At 38.7% G+C, this 19,789-nt stretch overlaps 1 protein-coding gene across 4 annotated transcripts in view; it reads right to left on the bottom strand.

Moving 5' to 3' along the window:
- The window catches only part of rgs7a (regulator of G protein signaling 7a), a 69,164-nt gene that overhangs the window by 2,062 nt on the left and 47,313 nt on the right, over positions 1-19,789 (bottom strand). For all 4 annotated transcript variants that reach the window (XM_035991952.1, XM_031307970.2, XM_031307979.2 and 1 more), the window contains exons 5-15: positions 7,674-7,780; positions 6,642-6,693; positions 5,606-5,670; positions 5,234-5,310; positions 4,920-5,001; positions 3,878-3,952; positions 3,617-3,715; positions 2,791-2,852; positions 2,206-2,316; positions 1,940-2,065; positions 255-441 (exon numbers count right to left, since the gene is read on the bottom strand). In XM_035991952.1, the coding sequence (XP_035847845.1) occupies positions 255-441; positions 1,940-2,065; positions 2,206-2,316; positions 2,791-2,852; positions 3,617-3,715; positions 3,878-3,952; positions 4,920-5,001; positions 5,234-5,310; positions 5,606-5,670; positions 6,642-6,693; positions 7,674-7,780 (1,043 nt within the window). The remainder of the gene's footprint in view (positions 1-254; positions 442-1,939; positions 2,066-2,205; positions 2,317-2,790; positions 2,853-3,616; positions 3,716-3,877; positions 3,953-4,919; positions 5,002-5,233; positions 5,311-5,605; positions 5,671-6,641; positions 6,694-7,673; positions 7,781-19,789) is intronic.

Raw genomic sequence — 19,789 nt, 5'->3', positions numbered from 1 at the left:
TCCACTGCCCACCAAAACAAAGTTGTGATTGAGTGATTGATTGTTTGATTGATTGATTGATTAATTGATTGATTGCCAGGGGTGAAGATATTACAATACAGTTGTGTACAATACAGTTCTGGATAACAACCAACATTCCATTCAAAAGTTGAACTTTTTATTCTTATGTACAGTGTAAAATTGTACATAAGCAGAACAGAAATGTACACACAGAAATGTATTGATGTGATTTAATGTATTTGTATCATTTGCACCTGTGCATCCTCAAAAGCGTAGCGTCCAGGATCTTTGACATTCTGGGTGGTTTTGTCGTAGCTCTTAGAGTCCACGTTGATGGCACTGGGTGCTCCAGGGGCCAGAAACTCCTGCCAGATCTCCTGAACCCGGGTTGGAACTTCTCTGATGGGACGTTTCTTTAGTTCCTGGACCGCTAGCCAGAACCTACAGACCAAAATGAATGGTAAATAATACAGTAGCTCTGGACCACAAATAGGAGGTGGCACAGGTAATAGTAAACATTATGTAACTGTATGCATGTACTGGAAACTATGTAAATCAGTATTTATGCACACATTTTGTTTTTAATTGTTCGTTTTAAGAGCATCCTTTTTTTCCATTTTACACATACTACATCAAGGAATTTGGTCCATTATCTTGTCAGGAGAAAAAAAAATATATGGCTAGTAGAACTAACAGGAAGAATTTAAGTGTTTGCCTTACTCAGGGACTCCTCAGCACAGACAAATTGCAGTCCTGGACAGTTTCAGCACCATGCAGCAAGTTACATTTAAAAAAAGTTAAGTTTGAAAGGGTTAATATGTACATGAATAGCAGCATGCTAATTGTTAATGATACATCTGTTCAATTATAGGGAAATACAACGATGCTCAACTGACTGAGATATTAAATCATAATTCAATTAAACTGACCAAATTATCAGCTTTTAGCAGAAACAATACAGACATGTACCATCAGAGGGAGCAGGGGAGCTATCCTGCACAGTGGTGCTACTCATATTTAGCTGTTTCCATGCTTTGATACTCTGCAGTATTCCTGTTACCATGAATAAACTGGTTAACATAATATTCCTGCCCACCTGTGTTTTTCTTGCCACAGCTAAAGTTGCACATTTAAAAAAAGATGCATCCACTGCCCTCTTTGCTTTGATCAAACAATTTACAGTAACTGAAGGTTACTTTTACACATGGAAGAAGTGATGGCCCCAGTAATAACAGGGATCGTTTTTTAGAGCTTTAAATCCCCCACAGTCTCTTACGTGTGCATTCATGGGGACAAATATCTGTTCACAGAATTACATTGTGGAGACCCATGTGGGAACAAAAGTTGGTCCCACGAAGGTTAACCATTTATTTTAGGCTTTTTAGGGTTTGTGGTTGAGGGTACAATTTGCAAAGGTTCAGGCACCTATAAGGGCTGTAATTCGGCATGAGACAATTACAGATAAAGGTACAGTCTGTAATTCAAAACAAAACACATGACTTGATCCTGCTATTTTGCCAGCTATGTTGACTAATCTGGAGCGGTAGAAAGTACTCAAATATTGTACTTAAGTACATTTTATAGGTACTTAACCTGCGTATTTCTATTTTATGCTACTTTACACGTTTTAATTTTATTTCAGAGGCAAATGTACTTTGTACTACACTTATTTGACAGCTGTAGGTACTGGTTGCTTTGCAGATATTACATATTAAACATGTGATCATCTTATTAAATTTGATGAATTGCTATAGATTAAACTATACAAATTATGACGTAAAATATGTATTTGCATATGTATTTGGCTTTAGGGTTAGTTCAAGCCTTTAGGAATGAATTCATGGCAGTATTTTGTGTGTGTGTGTGTGTGTGTGTGTGTGTGTGTGTGTGTGTGTGTGTGTGTGTGTGTGTGTGTGTATGCATGCATGTTGGTGAGTACCTGAGATTCTCTGAGCTGAACTCAGACTCCAGGAACTTGAGGAACTGCTCTCTCCCCACTGGATCTTTGAGAACCTCATCGATGCCGAAAGCCCACCTCTTTACCCTCTGCTGGCCTGGCTCCTTACTGGAGGAGGACACACAAAACATACACCTTATCTTTCACTGATGAAGTATGTGTGCAACAAAACACATACAAATATATAATCTAATGTAAGTATCCATATAAATATCTATTTTGCTCTTTCTCTGGAGACATGCACCCACCTGGCTTCAAGCTCCCAGAGTGTGGCATCATCTGAGATCCATGGGTTGGATGGATCTGAAGGCGTGAGGAAGGGGTCGTATTCGACGTACTGCTCTGTGTAGGCCAGCAAACTGTTTTTTGAGGAGAAACAAAGAAAGCATGCAGTATTAATGACAGGAATCTGTACATGTACACTGACATTTGACATATATTATAATCTAGTTATCACATCTGCTCCGTACCTTTCTGTGAGTCATTATGAATGAGATGTCTATTTGTAAGACTTAATTAATGAAAGGCGAGGTGAAATCCTCCTTTAGATTGAAAGCCAGACAAGAGGGACTGACCCTGTACTTGGACACAAGGATAGAGAACTCTTTGCTGAATGCTTCTCTCTTGTAATTGAAGGAAATGACAAATCAACACTTTGTGTGCCATCCAGTATCTGGTATCGTCAGCGCTGACACCCACTAAAGGAATTGTCTGGGCCGAATTACTCTCCAAGGTCATCTGAGCTCTTAACCCCACGCCATGTTAGGCCGTTTAAAGGCTCAATAAACAAATCGATGGCTAAACTGAATAAAGACACAAATAACATCGCTCACCTCTCTGCCACTTTGGACATTTTCAGTCGATGCCTGTCTAATTGTAATTGCCAAAAGATGATCTGAAACCATAGCAGATAACAATTAGCATACATCAGTCTCCACAAATTCACAAGAAATTGCAGTTAGCAAGTACATAATTAACACACCCACTGTATGATATTTTTATTATTTGACTTTATGTGTGCACTTAAAACTGTACTACATTGTACTTAATTACTGTATGTACATCTAAGGATACTCAATGTAATTATTGCTTACCAAAAACAATCTAACTATAAAGTTACAGATGACAAATAAGAACTACAATTACAATTTGAGTGCTAGCATTAGTCTCGCTTTGCCAGACCTTCCTCCACAGCGTTGCAGAGGAGGGTCTGGCTAGTCCACACAGCATTCCGGGATGGGAGAAAAACATGCTCCGGTTTATTGGCATTTCTTTAAACCAATCACAATCGTCTTGGGCGGTGCTAAACGCCGAGCAGAGCCAGGGCGCTGCTGCAAAATAGAAAGAAACTTGTTTTGGTTGAACGTGTGGCCTACGTTCGAAAGTCGTTGTGGTCGTGCAACAGAAAACTCAGATTGGACAGATAGTCTAGGTAACTGTCTTGAATAACCCTGCAGAGATCTGAGGAGCAGTTAACCATAGTCCTCATAAATCCACCTGAGAAAGCGGAAGGTAACAAAAGGAGTGAAATCCAGCGGAATTTCCGGCGCAAGGTGCAATCCCGGAAGTGGAACGTCATGGATATAGACTATGCTAACATTGACTTCAAATCGTTAAAAATCCTATCTTTAATAGTAGAGCACCACCTGCAGGTCTAACCTGTTCCTGCAGTTCTTCTTCTGTAGGCTGCTTGGCCTCTGGGGCAGGGGTGTGGGTTGGGCTGTGGGTACGGATATCATTCTGCAGCCCATACACAGACTGAGGTGACAAAAAACATAGAGTTAAAATACTAGTAATAGCCTTATAGCTGCTGACAAGCACAGCAAGGAAGATTAAGCCTGCAGTTTATGTCTGTGTTACAGTGTAAATATCAACCCTGACCTTAAAAGAAAGGTGTATCAGTGAGAACATCTACTGTACCTTTCTGGTTTTGTGGGGATTTTTCATTCTGGACGACTTCTTTATGTCAACTTCTGTTGTATTCACACATCCTGGCTGTAAGAAGAGTGAGGAGGAAATTCAGTTAATTCAGCTTAAATTTAATTATTACAACTTCAGCTGTTTATGCGTTGCTCTCTAGCAAGTAGCTCTGCCACAAACGGTGAAAGTGCAATTTCGACACCATAATATGAGTTTAAGGTAATCAAATCCAATATGTTTGGCTGTGGGAAGTGATTTTGAGATGTCTCTGGGTCAATGTGTCAGATGCTGGTTAATTAAACATGGAAGGTGCCAATGCTAGCAAAACTAGTAAACCAGCGTAAAATCAGAGTCTTAGTGTGCAAATTCTGGATGATTGAACAAGTGGCCTAATCTAGGTCTCTTCCAGAAACACAGGGCTGAGAAGCTTGATACCATCGCTGTGAAATTTGAATTAATATTGATTATGTTGCTCACATAGGATGCATAAATTGAACTTATTTTCCAATTAAGCATGGAGTAGTGGCTTTCAGTGAAACACAACGTAGGAAACCCTTTAACCTCAGGGGGAAAATAAATGCTAATGCTAAGCAAGTATGTATAAACAAGGTAAAGAGCAGCAGTGAAGCTGATGTGTTATGACAGTTATTGATGTGGCATTTAATGTGTATGGCAGAGGAATACACGTAGGAAGATTTACAGTGTGTTCACCTCTTTACACCATTCATGCATTAACTTATGTATAAATTACATGAAGTGCATAACATTTTCAAAACATTGTTTCTTTGTCAAACAGCTTGATGTATTGCTACTGCCTGTGTAGGATGTGTAGGATGGATTAAAATAGCCCAGAGAGCATAAGTGATATCTACAATATGTCATTTTGATTCTGTGTGTGTGTGGTGCAGAGTGATCAGTGTGGAATTGCTTTTTCAATATCATTCACTTTTGCAGGAACAATTAAGATGATGTTGATAATGTCAGCAATGATATCGGTAACAGCAAAGGTGACGATGACGACAACATCAGTAATTTCACTCACCACTGGTCTGTGCACGTCCCAGAATGCTCTTTCCTGACTGTCGAGAATTTTCCTCTCAATTTTGTCTCTTTTCTTATCCACTCTGAGGAACAAAAAGGGAGTTCAGAACTGTTTTTACAGCGCACGTAGCTTATTCCAACACACGTACGATGCATTCACTCCATCACATGTTTAATGTGCAGCTCATCTGTGAAGTTGTGTGCTGGTAATTACAGGCAAGTTGTAGTAAACCACTTTAAATCATGTCAGAATGAGGGTGTAAGAGGACTCACTCATAATGGCTCAATGCGTGTGTGGTTCTTATAGAAACCTACTTCGCTTGTGCTTCTGCTTGCATAAAAATGAACTCCCATTTCCTGGCGAAAGCTCTCTGTAGCCTTGCTAAGCTCTCCTGCAAGTAAAACAAAGAACAATAAATGGGGAATAAAAGGTTTTTGAGGGATCTGGGCTGATTACGTTTACTGCGCATGATGTGTTCAGTGCACGGCTGTACGCCATCTTTAATGATCCCTGCTCACATACAATGAGAAAAACCCCTGAGTAACCCAGTGATTCATTTAATAGCTTAGGTGAAAGGAAAGTTACAAATCATGCAGTGGCACACAGGAAAACAAATGTCCTCAGTGTCAGTATGAACAGATATGTGAAGAGGGGAGTGCTGACACTAAACAATCTCTTTCACTTACCGCTTCATAGTCTGCAAGCTCCAGACGTGCTTTATTTTGCATTGTTCTTTTGCAGAGGTAAACAGCTAAGAGACAGAGAGACAGAGAGATTGGTAATAGAGGGATAACGGGATCTCAGCTGGGTTTTAACAGCCTTAAGTGGCCCTGCATTTACTCATTTAATCCTCTCAACTGCACATTTAAACTGGCCTGCAAATCACAAAGGTCATTGGTTGTGCATGGTTTCTGAGCGTCTGTGCGTGTGTGTGTGTGTGTGTGTGTGTGTGTGTGTGTGTGTGTGTGTGTGTGTGTGTGTGTGTGTGTGTGTGTGTGTGTGTATGCGTGCACATGCGTGTGTGTGTGTGGGCCTGATTTTGATCTCTTCCTGTACTATCATCATCCCTTCATCCCTTTGTTAACTGACCATTATGTGGAAGCTTCATTATGCCATTACACTGTTTTCATTAAGGGGCATCATTCATGTGAATCAGTTGCTACATCTGAGACACTCTAACTTCCCCTAGCACTCACAGGATTATTCTCACAGCGAGCATTAGCCCTTTTCCTCGTCCTATAACTCAAGCAACAAATGAAAAACCTGCAAGGCTGTGTGGCTATTTGCTCAAATCATTTTTGGCATTATGAACGTGTTTATCTCCGCTCTGCTTTAAACATTGAAAAGCTCATCCCTGTATCACCAGTAAAACCTTCAGCCAAATGTTCACAACAGTTGCATGCATACAAACACATCCTTCACTTTCCTTCACTGTAATCAGTCTGTATCAGTCAGAGAGTATATGACTGAGGCAATTGACTGAGGAAAATAGAAAGCATACAGTTATTGCATGCCAACTGCGCTATAACTGATTCTAACTGTGGTCCAAGCATCAAAAACAAAATGTAAGTTTATATTTTTACATAATATCTTCATACTGCAGTTGCATTATTTGTGTTTAATCTTTTGAACTTTTGGTAACACCCTCAGCAAATTGGACAAATGCACTACACAAACAATCTGCATCATTAGCCCTATATAAGACCAGAACAGCTCTCTCACCATAGTCTGTGTTTTCTGGTTCCCAGCAGTTTGATGGCCAAAAGTATGGAGTCTAAAGGGAAAAACAGGTCATTAAGAAAGAAAACTTAAAAAAAAAAAAAAAAAAAAAAAACTTTGAAAGAGTTCAGCTAACCACATTGTGTTTTGAATCAAAGTGTGCACTGTCATGCAAAGTGGGCACACAGTCACAGCCCTGCATCTGTCACAATAAAACATTTTGTTGTATAATGCGCTCAGCATAACATCTAAAGCACATAAGCTCCTTTCAGCGAGCACTGAGAGCAGACACCAGCAAGAATCTTAACCCTCCTCAGGCATCATTGTATGGACTGGACTGACTTCAGATGAAAACCTAACCTAAAGAGCAATGTGAAGCCTGCTACACACAACACAAACAGCCTTAGGCATTGATTAACTTCATTTAGTTCTGTGCTGCACACTCAAGGGAGCTCGCTGGGTTCAAAATCACTTAAACTGTCAATCCCACTATTGACATTCAGAGTGATGTGTTTTTTGTTATTTTCAGGAACCTGTATTATGGAGAATTATGGAGCAACTCCTAATCACTGTTTTGACTCCAGCATATCACACAGAGGCACTTTAGAAGATCGACCATGACTGCAGCTTTTAGAGATGGAAATTTGTCATGTGTAAAGGGATTTTTGTACTTTATTTTCAACAGAAAGGAATGAGCTATAGATGTTTTATATAAAATGACAATACAGAATATATTTGTATTTTTTCTCTATGAAATCTCCGGCAAACCTGTATCACATCATTCTGGACTCTGAATTAAAACTTTCTGTTATATATAGTAGAAAGTTTTTGTGATGACATATATGGTATAGTCTGTTTAAAAAATGATCCGTGTGAAGGCTTTCTTCTTCTTCTTCTTTCTTCTTCTTCTTACAGTAGGTCTATTTTAAACATTACCGTAATTGTACTACTACTAATAATAATAGAGACTAATAGAGATTTTATAAGATCCTTCAACACAAATAAGAATCAGAGCATTACTATTACTATTCTTACCTGAAACCTATAGAAAGTGCCATCATCTTTGAGAGTGAGGACGTGGTCTGAGATGGGGAAGAAGTAACCATGTGCAGCCATTAGAGTTCCTAGGTGAAGAGCCTCCACTGGAAAAAACCCAGACATAAAGTCCATTTACAACTTGGAGTACTCCAGGTACAGGTGTATTCAGTTTTCCCAGTAATATTGTTCAACAGCACAACTTTATCTTCATGTATATAAAACAGTCACAAATACATCAGCATGTTTTGGGAGTGTGTTAAATAAAATGGCTGTGGGTAGGAAGGTTTTGTCTTTCACAAGTTCAATTCAACTGTCCTGCAGATATTATATGGCTATTCTGTGCTCTGAAGGAAATGTCTTAAAAAACATTCTAAAAGAGTGAGATATAGTAAGAACTGAAAAATTATAGATCTTTAATTTGGATTTCATCTCAAGCCTAAAAATGAGTTCTAGGTCACTTTTCTAGTAACAGTTTGGCATTTTCAGGTTTAAAGAAATAGAGTGAGAAAATATGCTTATTTACTTGCTCGTGGGGAAAGAAGTCTGACACATAACCTCCCATAAAACGTCAAATTGTTGTTGTTTTTCCACTTCAGTTTTTGTAGCGATTAGGCAAATTAGATATGTATGTAATTCCGCGAGCTTCAGGTGCTGCTGGGTGGATTTTGTTACCATTTGACAGAGCCAAGCTGTTTCCTCATTTCCAGTCTTCGCACTAAGCTAACCGGCTGCTGGCTGCTGCCTTATGTAGCCTTATGTAAACTGATATGAGAGTGGTATCAACCTCATCATCTAACTCTCTGCCAAAGAACGAATAAGCTTTAAGGATCAGGATAATAAGGCCTGTAATATAAATTCTGATTTAGCTTTATTCAGTTTATACTGAGGCATTAAAAGATAAACCTGCTTTGGGATCCCACTCTTTCAATTAAAGAAGACTATTTGATTATCCTGCAATCAATAGTTCCTCATCACAGATCCTCAGGCAGCATACAGTGTTTTTTGTCACACAAGCTATTTAACTTTATTCACTTTTAAATTCATCTTTGACAAAATGGCCAAAATGAACACCATGGATCTGAATAAGAAGCTGCTATAATAGAAGAATAGGCAGGTCTCCAAGCAGAACAACGGGAGGTCTTGCTGATTAGCCCACCTTCAGCCAGTAAGACGGAACTCATCAGTCAAATCACCTGATGTTGTGCTTCATGGTGTCAACATCTATTATTCATGTTTATAATTGTGTGTTGACAATTCTCTGTGACTTTTTTTTGGTAATTTTGAACAGTATACAAAGCAGTATATACATGTTGTTTCATACAGTTGTGTCCCTGTCTATTTCTGCCATGTACAGTACCTTGGTTATTTATTGAATGTTTAGTGTAAAGCCCAGGGGAGTCCAACAGTAAACTGTGATCTTACTGTAACACACTAATAAGCTAACAGACACAAAGTTTTGCTTGAAATAGTCTAAATATGCAGAGTTATGAATGCTTTAACATGATCTTATACTGTATGCATGCATAAAATATTCACATCTCTGCTCTCTTGCTCTCTAACACACACACACACACACACACACACACACACACACACACACACACACACATCCATATATCCACATGCAGCGGGTGTGTGTGTGTGTGTGTGTGTGTGTGTGTGTGTGTGTGTGTGTGTGTGTGTGTGTGTGTGTGTGCGTGTGTGCGTGTGTGTGTGACTGGGATTTATTAATAAATGATGAGTCATACGTTATTTAAACCTGTTTACTTATAAACACATACCTTCCTCCTTATCAACTGCACTATTTTTTACAGCAATATTATCACACATTTGATATATATATATATATATATATATATATATATTTATTTATTTATTTTTTTTATATCATTTACTGTATATTATATGTTGGTGTGTTATTCCAAAACAGTCCTGCCACTGCATTGTCTGCAAAGTCTGTTATTTTTGCTAATTTTAAATTTAGGAAATCACCCAACACATTTTAAAAGATGAAAACAGCCAATTAGATCAAGCTGAACAGCAAGTGCTAATTTAGTATCCAGTACAAAGATTTCATTTATTTTCATGTATAGAAACTGTACGGTATGATTGGCCCAAAAAATAACTGCAAATCAGACTAATGTGATGGAGGGATTTCGGAGGGATGAAAAGATTAACCAAAATTGTTTTGTTGTTGCTTGTAAGAGTCTATAAAGATCAATTTCTTATATCAAGGGAGCTTCGGGGTTACATTTTACATATCGCAGGCTTTTCTATAAGCTTTATAGCTGGCTAAACCTTGGACTGGAATTAGTCATGTTGTCAAGACAGGCCGGCCTTGGAGTCCGGGGGGAAAACACCCTTTGATTTCATCATATTACCAGCTCGGTGCCAAATACCCAGCAGTTTGGAGCCCTGCCAAGTGGAGTGTGGGAGTATTCTTCCAGCTGAGCTTGATCTAAAGACAACGTAAGAGATTCTGTATTTGTAGTTATATTTTGATTATTATTGTTTGCACTATACAGTATGCGCTGTTTGGAGATTTTCAGATGATCAAGAATCTTTGCTTAAATGGTGGAAAGGACTCAAGTAGCCTACTGTACTTAGAGTAAATTTGAGTATTTCTATTGTATGTTACTTCATGCTTCTACTCAATTGCATTTTACAGGAAAATATTCTGTCTTTAGTTTCTAGTTACTTTTCAAAAAAAGCATATAATAGGGTTATGAAATACTATGAATTGTTAAAGATTTGACCAGTGGTTCCCAACCTTTTTTGGATTGTGACCCCTATGAAAAAAAACAGTGTCTGGTTGGAGTTGCCAAGTTTCAGATGTCTGAGTTGTGGATCAGAACTTTCTTACAAGCTTTCTTCCCGATTAATTATCTCACAACCGCTCCAATTTATCATGTGACCATTTAACTGGGGCCCAACCTCCATCTTGGGAACCACTGGACTAAGTTGTATAAAAAGGAGTTAAAACTAGTTCCACCTTAAATAGTAAAATGCTATTTAATATATGCATCAATGCACCCGTATTAAAAAAAATTAACAATAATTTCAAATGTTATAAGATATCAGTCACAGGGGCCATTTACCTTACCAAGTATTTTATGTATATAGTATATTTTGAATGCAGGCCTTTTACTTGAAATGGAGTATTTTTATTTTTTATTTTTTGTTGTATTGGTACTTTTACTTAAATAAATGATCTGAATACTTGTTCCATCGCTGGGTTTAATCAACTAAGGAGTAGGAGATAGTGGATTTATACTGTACAAATGTGCAACTGAACTATTAGAAGAATGGTGAAAGAATAATGCCACTATTTCATAGATCCACACTTCAAAGAAAGTTACAGTCTTTTATACATCTGTATGCCAGAGTAGCAGTGTACAGAGGGGTGATCTCAGGAGACTGAAAAAGATAATTTAAAGGGTTTTACTGCAAGAGTGACTCTTGAGTCTGATGAGGAGGCGGTTTAAAGGAGGTTGGAGGAGAAGACCAGAACCATTATACAGAACAGTATGAAGCCTTTCCATGCTGATGTCCTCCCTCAGAGATCATTTTACCATCTGGTGTTCCACTGAGCAGATTAGGTGCTCTTTCATATGCAATGCACATCCTTAATAACACATGGGTACACACTCACTGACAGCTTGACAGTTTTTTGTCGATGTCCTGTTGTAATAAATTTGACTATTTAATAGTGTTGTTTAGTCATGTTAAATGTTTTGATTGTTGCTGTTTGACAACTATATTCCCCCCACAGGGATCTAAATTATTATGTACTAAATTACTACTGAATGTATAAATGTACTGTATGTATCAGTGGTGGCTGGTGACTCAAAATATTAGGGAGGACAGGAAGAAAACCAGCCCCCGCATCATGTTATTTTATACAAGTTGGCTACTTATCCCTTATCATACTATGTATGTATGTATGTATGTATGTATGTATGTATGTATGTTTTTAGAGCATCGCAGCATAATCTATTACTTAATTAATACTTATACACGCATGCAGAGATGTTCATAGATGCATTTAGAACATATTGTGTTTCCCACCTTCCTGTCTCACAAGCTCATTTATCCAGCTAATACCATACAGTATATGTCTAAGTTGTTAAAGTGTTCTAATAATTATTAGACCACAGCAAAAGTATAAAGTGAAGACATTTTATTTCACAGTTTCCTTTGCACGAAGGAGGATTTGCTTTTGAATTTGGCAATGAAAATGTTAATTATGATATTTAGAGTACTTTATCTATATTTTACAGACAGGCCTGATGTATATCTAAGGGCTTTACAATGTCATACTATTTATTTTATCAATAACATGATCTAATTTATACCCCTGGGAGAGGGATTTATTTTCAGGCAGGTCCAAGGTCAGAAGAGCAGCAGACTGATGCTAGAGCTGATTAGGTTTTTACAACCCTGCTTGCCTAATTGAAATGATAATACAGCAACACTAATTCATACGGTTGCCTTAGTGATTCTGTGAGTAAATGAGTCCATAGTCCATTAACCCCTTTGAACCTAAGGCTGTTTTTGCTGGATTTTCACTTCCTTCATTTACAGGCTTATGCCATTGTTACTGTATACAGTATATTGATAATGCAAAGCAAAAAAATATTTTCATGCATTCTATCACTTCTGTTTGTTTTTCTTAGTCTTATGGGATGAACATATTTTGAGATTTTCCCACCAGGATTCTCATCATGCTCTGGGTGATGTAAACAGGAAGTATAACATTCAGTCAGTTAGCTACGGGCAACACTAAGCCCTATCTTTTAAGCTTCATATTTACATTTTGGTGGAAATGGAGAGTCATGCAGAATTAGCTTCTAGCAGTTCCTATTTGCTCTGTAACCACAGATATACAGGCAACAATCAACTGGATACGGCCTACTTTTGAAACTGCAGAAAATGTCTGCATTTAATAAATATGCAAATTACAACTGGATTTATGGATGTTTATCCGTGATGCGTTAGGGATACTCATATCCCTGTAAAGAATAAATCATGCTGGTACCAATTCAAATTGTTTCAATGTGTTAAAATACCCTTTTCTATGTTTTTTTTCAGAAAAGCGGATCAGGTCAGTTTTGAGATCACTGATGAATAACTAACTAAAGGACTATATGCAGCGTCCACATCATGTCAACCTGCGGCTCCTCATTCACATTTATCCTCGGAATGTTTGCAATCCCTTAGTGAGCTGTCTGGACTGCACATTAATGCATGCTAATAAATCAAGTCTGGCCAACCTGAATGTGGTAAGCAGTTAATTCCAATAGTTCCTATGCTAGATAAACCAATTGGCTTTAGAAATACGGTAAATTGATGTGATGATGTATAATGGTCTGAATTGTGATACAAATATAATGACAAAGAGTTACACTTGCAAAATATTCTGCTAAAATGCCCCAAAAGACATCTAACACTTTTGAGAAGAACTTAAGAGGAAGGAATTTGTGCCAGCTAATCAAATGCAGTGTTGAAGGAAAAATAGGATTGGGGACTACAAAGATTGCTAAATAGGATGATAATGAGTTCATCTGGAGTGTGTCAGTATGTAATCTGTGGCATTTTTTTTTTTTAAATCTCCCAATCCCAAGTCAACTTTGATATCAACTCATGTGCCTTTGCATAATAAACATGCTGCTATTGTGCTGGAAGCCAAAAAAAATTGCATTTCACATAGCTGTGTTTGTCAGCCCCACCAAGAGGTGTTCTGTGCCTTAGTTTTGCATAGCGCTCTGTTCACCCCCGCAGGGCAATTGACAGCTTGCTTTGCGTCTGTCTTAGAGTCTTAAAGGACAGAGAACATCTGGTTGTTGATACGTTTTCGGACTCTTCAGTTATAAAATGGATGTTTTTGACTATTTTGATCAGGAATACTATTATGGAAGAGCATTTTCAATATTGCAGGTGACACAAAATGTAACACTATAAATGTCAATTTTGCTTGAGAGAACGACATATGTGTTATTGCCAGGCTTCAGTAAAAAGTGCAACAAAAAATGAACATTCTTGGCTCAGTTTAGCACATGAAGCATGACAGGGTTTTTTGTTGTTGATAGTTTATCTCTTTTTTTTGGCAAATCAGAGGTGTCCCGATATACATACATTATAAATCACAGTGCTGTCTGAGGCCTGAGGTATGGGGAAAAGCATAAGCTGTATGGCAAATTTAAATGTCTGAAACTGTTTTTAGTTTATCGACGTCAATGAGAAGACAAAAGAGAATAAAAGCTTTCTGTCCACTCTGGAAAGTTCAACTGATATCAAACATTGTAGAGGAGTTTTATCATGATCTAACTACTTCCTTGTACCCTTAATCATATACACATACACATAAATAAGTGCGTGCATAAAAACTTGTCTGATATAAAGTGACAAATTGACACAATTGACAAAAAAAAGACAGGCAGATCCTTGCATACAAATGAAACAACACACAAAGGAATTGTGAGTTGACGAGTCAGCGGAGTCTTGCAACTATGAACTGGCTTCACAATACTGAGGCACAAACTAAAGCAGACAAACACCCACACACATAAACGCTCCAATATCCAAGTAAAAACACACCTGCAGTACACACACAAACACCCAAAACTCAGAAAAGATTAAGATTGTTTTTCACATTTTTAGCTTACCATTTTTAATGCAATCAAGCGACCGGTATGGCGTCAGGCTTATGTCATATCTCGCGAGCGCGATAAAACATGCTCACAAGCTAATTTGATTATTTCACACACGCAGATATTACTCTTTGCGCACCCATTCAACCATCAAGAGCTGTACAGGCAGCTGCAAGCGTGAAACAAAGACTAGAGAGAGGCAAAGTATGGCACCTGCGTGGTTAAAACTAAGCACCATGCGCCTTTGAGTGTCTGCTTTGCAAGCAGTGGGGGGCATTCACGCACTCACAGGTAAACTCTCCTCTCTAAGTTGATTTCTGCTCGCTTGAATGAAACTGACTTTTGACATTTTGGGGGCGGAAACCAAGGACGCCCTGGCCCTCCTATGATTAGTCACTTTCGAGGCGATCTCACCCACAGACCTCACTTCCTAATGTTACTTTGATTGACAGCTATGGTGTCACTACCCGATGTGAGTCGAGTGCAGATGTGAGTTGCGCATGCTTCACTTTGCGACTTCAGAAATCTGTTTAGCTGTTAGCCACAGAATAACGAGATAGGTACATTACATAGCAGTAATTTATTATTATAAGGCATCACATTTTGTGTCCTGATGTCAGTTCTAGATTAGAGACTGAATTAGCCTACAAGAACCTGCTAACGAGAGACTTGAAAAATGGACTTAGCGAAGTTCGTTCACTGCTGGCTACAAGTTAGCAATCAAACACAACAAAGGCTGTCACTTGAATGGCGTTTTGAGCTAACGTTAGCAATCAAACAATCATAGTATTACATGTCATAGATAGCTAAAATGTTTGCCGGATCCAGATCCCTTGGCGTTATGCCGTAAACCGTTTAAATCTGAGCATGTGCAACTCACATCTGCACTCGACTCACATCGGGTAGTGACACCGGTTCAGGAAACATGGAGTGTACTGGTGACAAAAGGTTTTTCTGTCTTTATTAACAATGTAGAGCAAGATAGCACCATAAATAAAGGACTGTATACATGTCTCTCATCTGTTCTGTTGTGGATATGTACGATGCTTTTGTTTTGAAAAACCTTGTAAATCCTTGACAATGTATGTACCCATACCTCTAACATTAGAGCTAACGTTAGCCTTAGCTAACATGGCTGTTGTTAGCCTGGCCAGCCCGTCTGATTAATCCAGAAACAGACAGTGTTGGGCAAGTTACTTCCAAAATGTAATACATTATAGATTACTAGTTACTGTCATTTAAGAGTAATTAGTTATATTACAATATTACTGTCTCTGAATTGTAATGCGTTACACTACTTTTGCATTACTTTTGAGTTACTTTCACTAAAATAACAGGGGCAGTTTGATTTGGCAGCTAGCTTGTGAATTTCACCACCGGATCAATAAAGTCTCCTCTTTATCCACTTTAATACATCATAGATTATTCATATTTTGTATAATTAATATAAATATGCAAAGTAACTAAAGCTATACAAAATAGATAAGTAAAACGTATAATAGGCAAGTAGGAGAAAATGAAAATACTCAATTAAAAGTATGGCATTGTTGTAAAATGTTTGTTTACAGCACTTCAATAAGAAATTCATGTTGTTTAGGTTAAAACACTCTAAAGGAAATGTTCAATTATAGTGTGACTAAAACTCACTATTAACATTATTTACAGTACCTGATTTACAACTGATTTGTGAAAAGGTAGCCTACACAAACTTATTTAACAGTAATTTAGTTTTACTGCGAACCGTCACAGGAAGTGCTTTTATTTTGAAGTAGGCTACACGGAAGTTGTTTGTTGTGTAGCCTGCTCTTGCTAGCTTACTGAGAAGCGACATGTCCGTCAGGCTCAATTTGTTCACTTTCTTGTTTGTAAAACTGCAACATATTGAACAGTAAATGGTCACAGTAAAAGACAAGCGTTTTTGGTCGTCATTCGAAGCCATTCCACTACAGGCATAGTTACTCTCCACGGCTGATAAAAATGCAACGATATTTACGTGTAGCAAGCCTCAACATTAATTCCCGACATGTTTATATCTGTCAGCCGCTGACGTACCGTCACCTGTTGGGACATACATGCTGTCCGTACCGTCTCTGGTTCTGACCACGGGAACAGAAACAGGACAGCTCACTTCAACGCAGCGTAATAACTCCTGAAAATAATATCCATCTCGCAAATGTATTTGTCTCTACAGTCATCTCAACCATTGAATACAGCGACAGGAAAATAATACGGCTTTTTTTTTTTCCTGTGAAGAAATGTGTCGCGGTGTTGGTGAATTCTTAAAAAAAACAATGCACCACTAAATGTTGCATTAAAATGCGTTGTAACTCGCGTTACTGAGATTGTAACGAGTATAATATTACCGAAATTTAATTAGTAATGCGTTATATTACTGCGTTACAGCAAAAAGGAATACATTACTGTAATTGCGTTACTTTTGTAACACATTACTCCCAACACTGGAAACAGAAATAATGTTTCATGACGTGGTGTATGATGTAAAGTTACTGTGTGATCGCCAGGCCCGGATTGGCTAATCGGGAGCACCGGGAAAATTCCCGGTGGGCCGGTCTGTTTTTTTGGCCGCGAGGGCCGTTGTTGTCATGGCACTGGGTTGAAATATGGATGCTGTCGGTACACGATCCGTTCTGCCTGCACGATCCGTTCTGCACATGCGCAAAATGTTCGCGCATGCACGGTTGTACGAGGATTTACGACACTGCACGATCTGTTCCACGCTTCCGGTCGACAGCCAAGCTAACGTTAGTTTAGCTAACAGCTAATTCGGCTAACTGCTAGCTGATTGTAACGGTCTGCCGTTAGCCTCCACAGGCAAGCTAACGTTAGTTTAGCTAACAGCTAATTCGGCTAACTGCTAGCTGATTGTAGCGGTCTGCCGTTAGCCTCCACAGGCAAGCTAACGTTAGTTTAGCTATCAGCTAATTCGGCTAACTGCTAGCTGAGACAGCATGTAATAACTTTAAAAGACCCTCAAAATAAAACTTGAAAATAAACGTTGACATATATAACAAACACCTAACATATATAACAGCTGTTACGTCAGTTCTACTTTACTTGTGCTCATTTAAAATACAATCACTCAATACTTGTCTTTATTGTTATTACTGTGAAGTCTTAATTTAGCTGTAGCCTGCTTTTCCCATTACGTTTGAGTTAACGTTATTTTAGACTGAATCTAGCTGTCAGCTAGCGGTTAGCCGAATTAGCTGTTAGCTAAACTAATGTTAGCTTCCCGGTGGAGGCTAGCCATAGGCTAGCGTGGAACAGATCGTGCAGGTCGTATGGATACGTAAAACAGTATTATCTTGCGCATGTGCAGAACGGATCGTGCAGGCAGAACGGATCATGTACCGACAGATGCTGTCCCTAGGCTGCCTGCACTCACAGCAGCCCCACTTTATTTATTATTTTACCGCAGTCCCACTCTTTTTATTTATTATTTTATCGCAGCCCCACTCTTTTTATTTATTATTTTACCGCAGTTCCACTCTTTTTTATTTAATATTTTCTCGCAGCCTGCAGGTTAATGATGACGTGATTATCTTTTGACTCCCTGGCTCCGCCCCCGACACGGCACCTTGCAAGTTGCTCAAAATAAAAAAAGTCAGATAAAAATGGATAACAGGAAGCGCCAAGGCGGCGCTGAAAGCAATGGAAACTGACGCGGCCAAATGTTCTAAGCTGAGCACATTTTTCCTCAAAAAAACAAATGAACGAGGCCGGTAAGTAAGCTAACGTTAAGGTAGTTAGGAGCAGTGCAAGATGCTAGCGACCGTGCAAAACAACGTTGTCTGCAAACCACCGTTCATGTATCAAACTTTTTCTTGTAGCTCTTCAGCAGCAGCCGCCTCTAGTCCAGTTTGCTGCTAACAGTGAAGAGCAAGGCCCAGTAACGTTTCCAAGCTCCAGTCATGAGCCCAACACACCAGAATGGGCAGGTAGGATTGTCATTCAGAAGAACTAATAGTAATGAAGAGCCCTGCTCAATGAAAAATGCCCTGAGATAATTAATGATACCTGATGATTCAGCAATACATTAATGAAACTGACTTGACTTGATTTGAAAGCTTTGTAAAAAGGGGATATTTGTGGTATATGTTGTGTTGTGAAGAGACTAATGCTCTCACTGTGAGAAAACTTAGGCTACTGTTTTTGCACTGAATTGGAAATGATGATATTTTTCAAAAATACAATGAATTACAAGGCTGTAGAGAACGCGCCTAATGCAGACTTACATTCTGAGGTTTTAATTACATTATTTTAATATAGTCAGTCGTGAACTAAAGTGGGCCGGTCTAAGGCATGAAACTCCAGGGCTGAAAATGAGTCCCAGTCCGGCCCTGGTGATCGCTTTCTACTAATAAGTTAAAAATGCCAAAAATAGTATTTGGTTAGTTGGCTCTAAATTTCTGTTATGGATTAATCAGACGGCTGGCCAGACTAAACAATAGCCAGTCGCCATTCTTTCCCTCTCCCTATGTTTTGTTTCATGCTCGCAGCTGCCTGTACAACTCTCGATTGTTGAACTGATGCACAAAAAGTAAGATCTGCTCGTGTGAAATTATATAGTTTGTTCGTGAGCATGTTTTATTGCGCTTGCGAGATATGACATAATCCTGACACCATAGACCAGTTTAATTAGAAAATTAATTTTTTTTTATTACAGTTTAACCTGCCGACTTTTAATTCTATGTGCAATGAGAGGCTCAACTAATGATTTGACAACTCCCTCAAGACAGTCTAGTTCTAGGCACTTTATCACATTGGAATAAAATAAGAATAAGAAAGAAAAAAGGAGGAATAAGAACAAGAATTACAGTGTCTGCTGTAGCTCAAGGAAACAAAAAGACAGATAAAAGAAACATGCAGATTTGTGAACTTTAATATACAGGTTATAAAATTATATATATTGTGTTATATATAAGTGTTACAACGGTCTTTTGAGTAGCCTTTTGGGACTGACACGTGACATGAGGTGGGCGTGTTTGTGTGACGCTGATAACCCAGATTTGCAGGTGTGTGAGATTCATTCAGGAGATTGTTTGAGGAAGCGAGGAGCCTCGAGCGGGCACAGACCAGGCCACACATGCTGAAGAAACACGCTGAGGGAAAGATTGTTTCTGACGAGGAAAAAATTCTGCCTTTCTTGTTTTCCCACAACACAACTTTTTGTAAATACACCGTGTAAAACCTTAACTACAACACACCAAGGAGCGGGCTTGCGGAGAAGTCAACGAGAGACGCTGAAGCTACTCGGGGCACATGAGGAGGCCATCCCTCCCGTGTCTGGGTGAGTCAGTTTAACACAGCACAAACCCCTCTAGAAGTAGGAAAGACATGCACTCATCAAGGCAAGTTTAGTCTCATTCTCACATTCAACGCAACACGCAGAGAAAATGAGACAGGGGGATTAATGTAACAAGCTAAGTTAGCCTTTGGTAG

Source organism: Sander lucioperca, chromosome 15 (genome assembly GCF_008315115.2).
Source record: "Sander lucioperca isolate FBNREF2018 chromosome 15, SLUC_FBN_1.2, whole genome shotgun sequence".
NCBI lineage: Eukaryota > Metazoa > Chordata > Actinopteri > Perciformes > Percidae > Sander > Sander lucioperca.
Note: the sequence above shows the minus strand (reverse complement) of the source record. Positions and strands in the feature narration are given on the sequence as shown.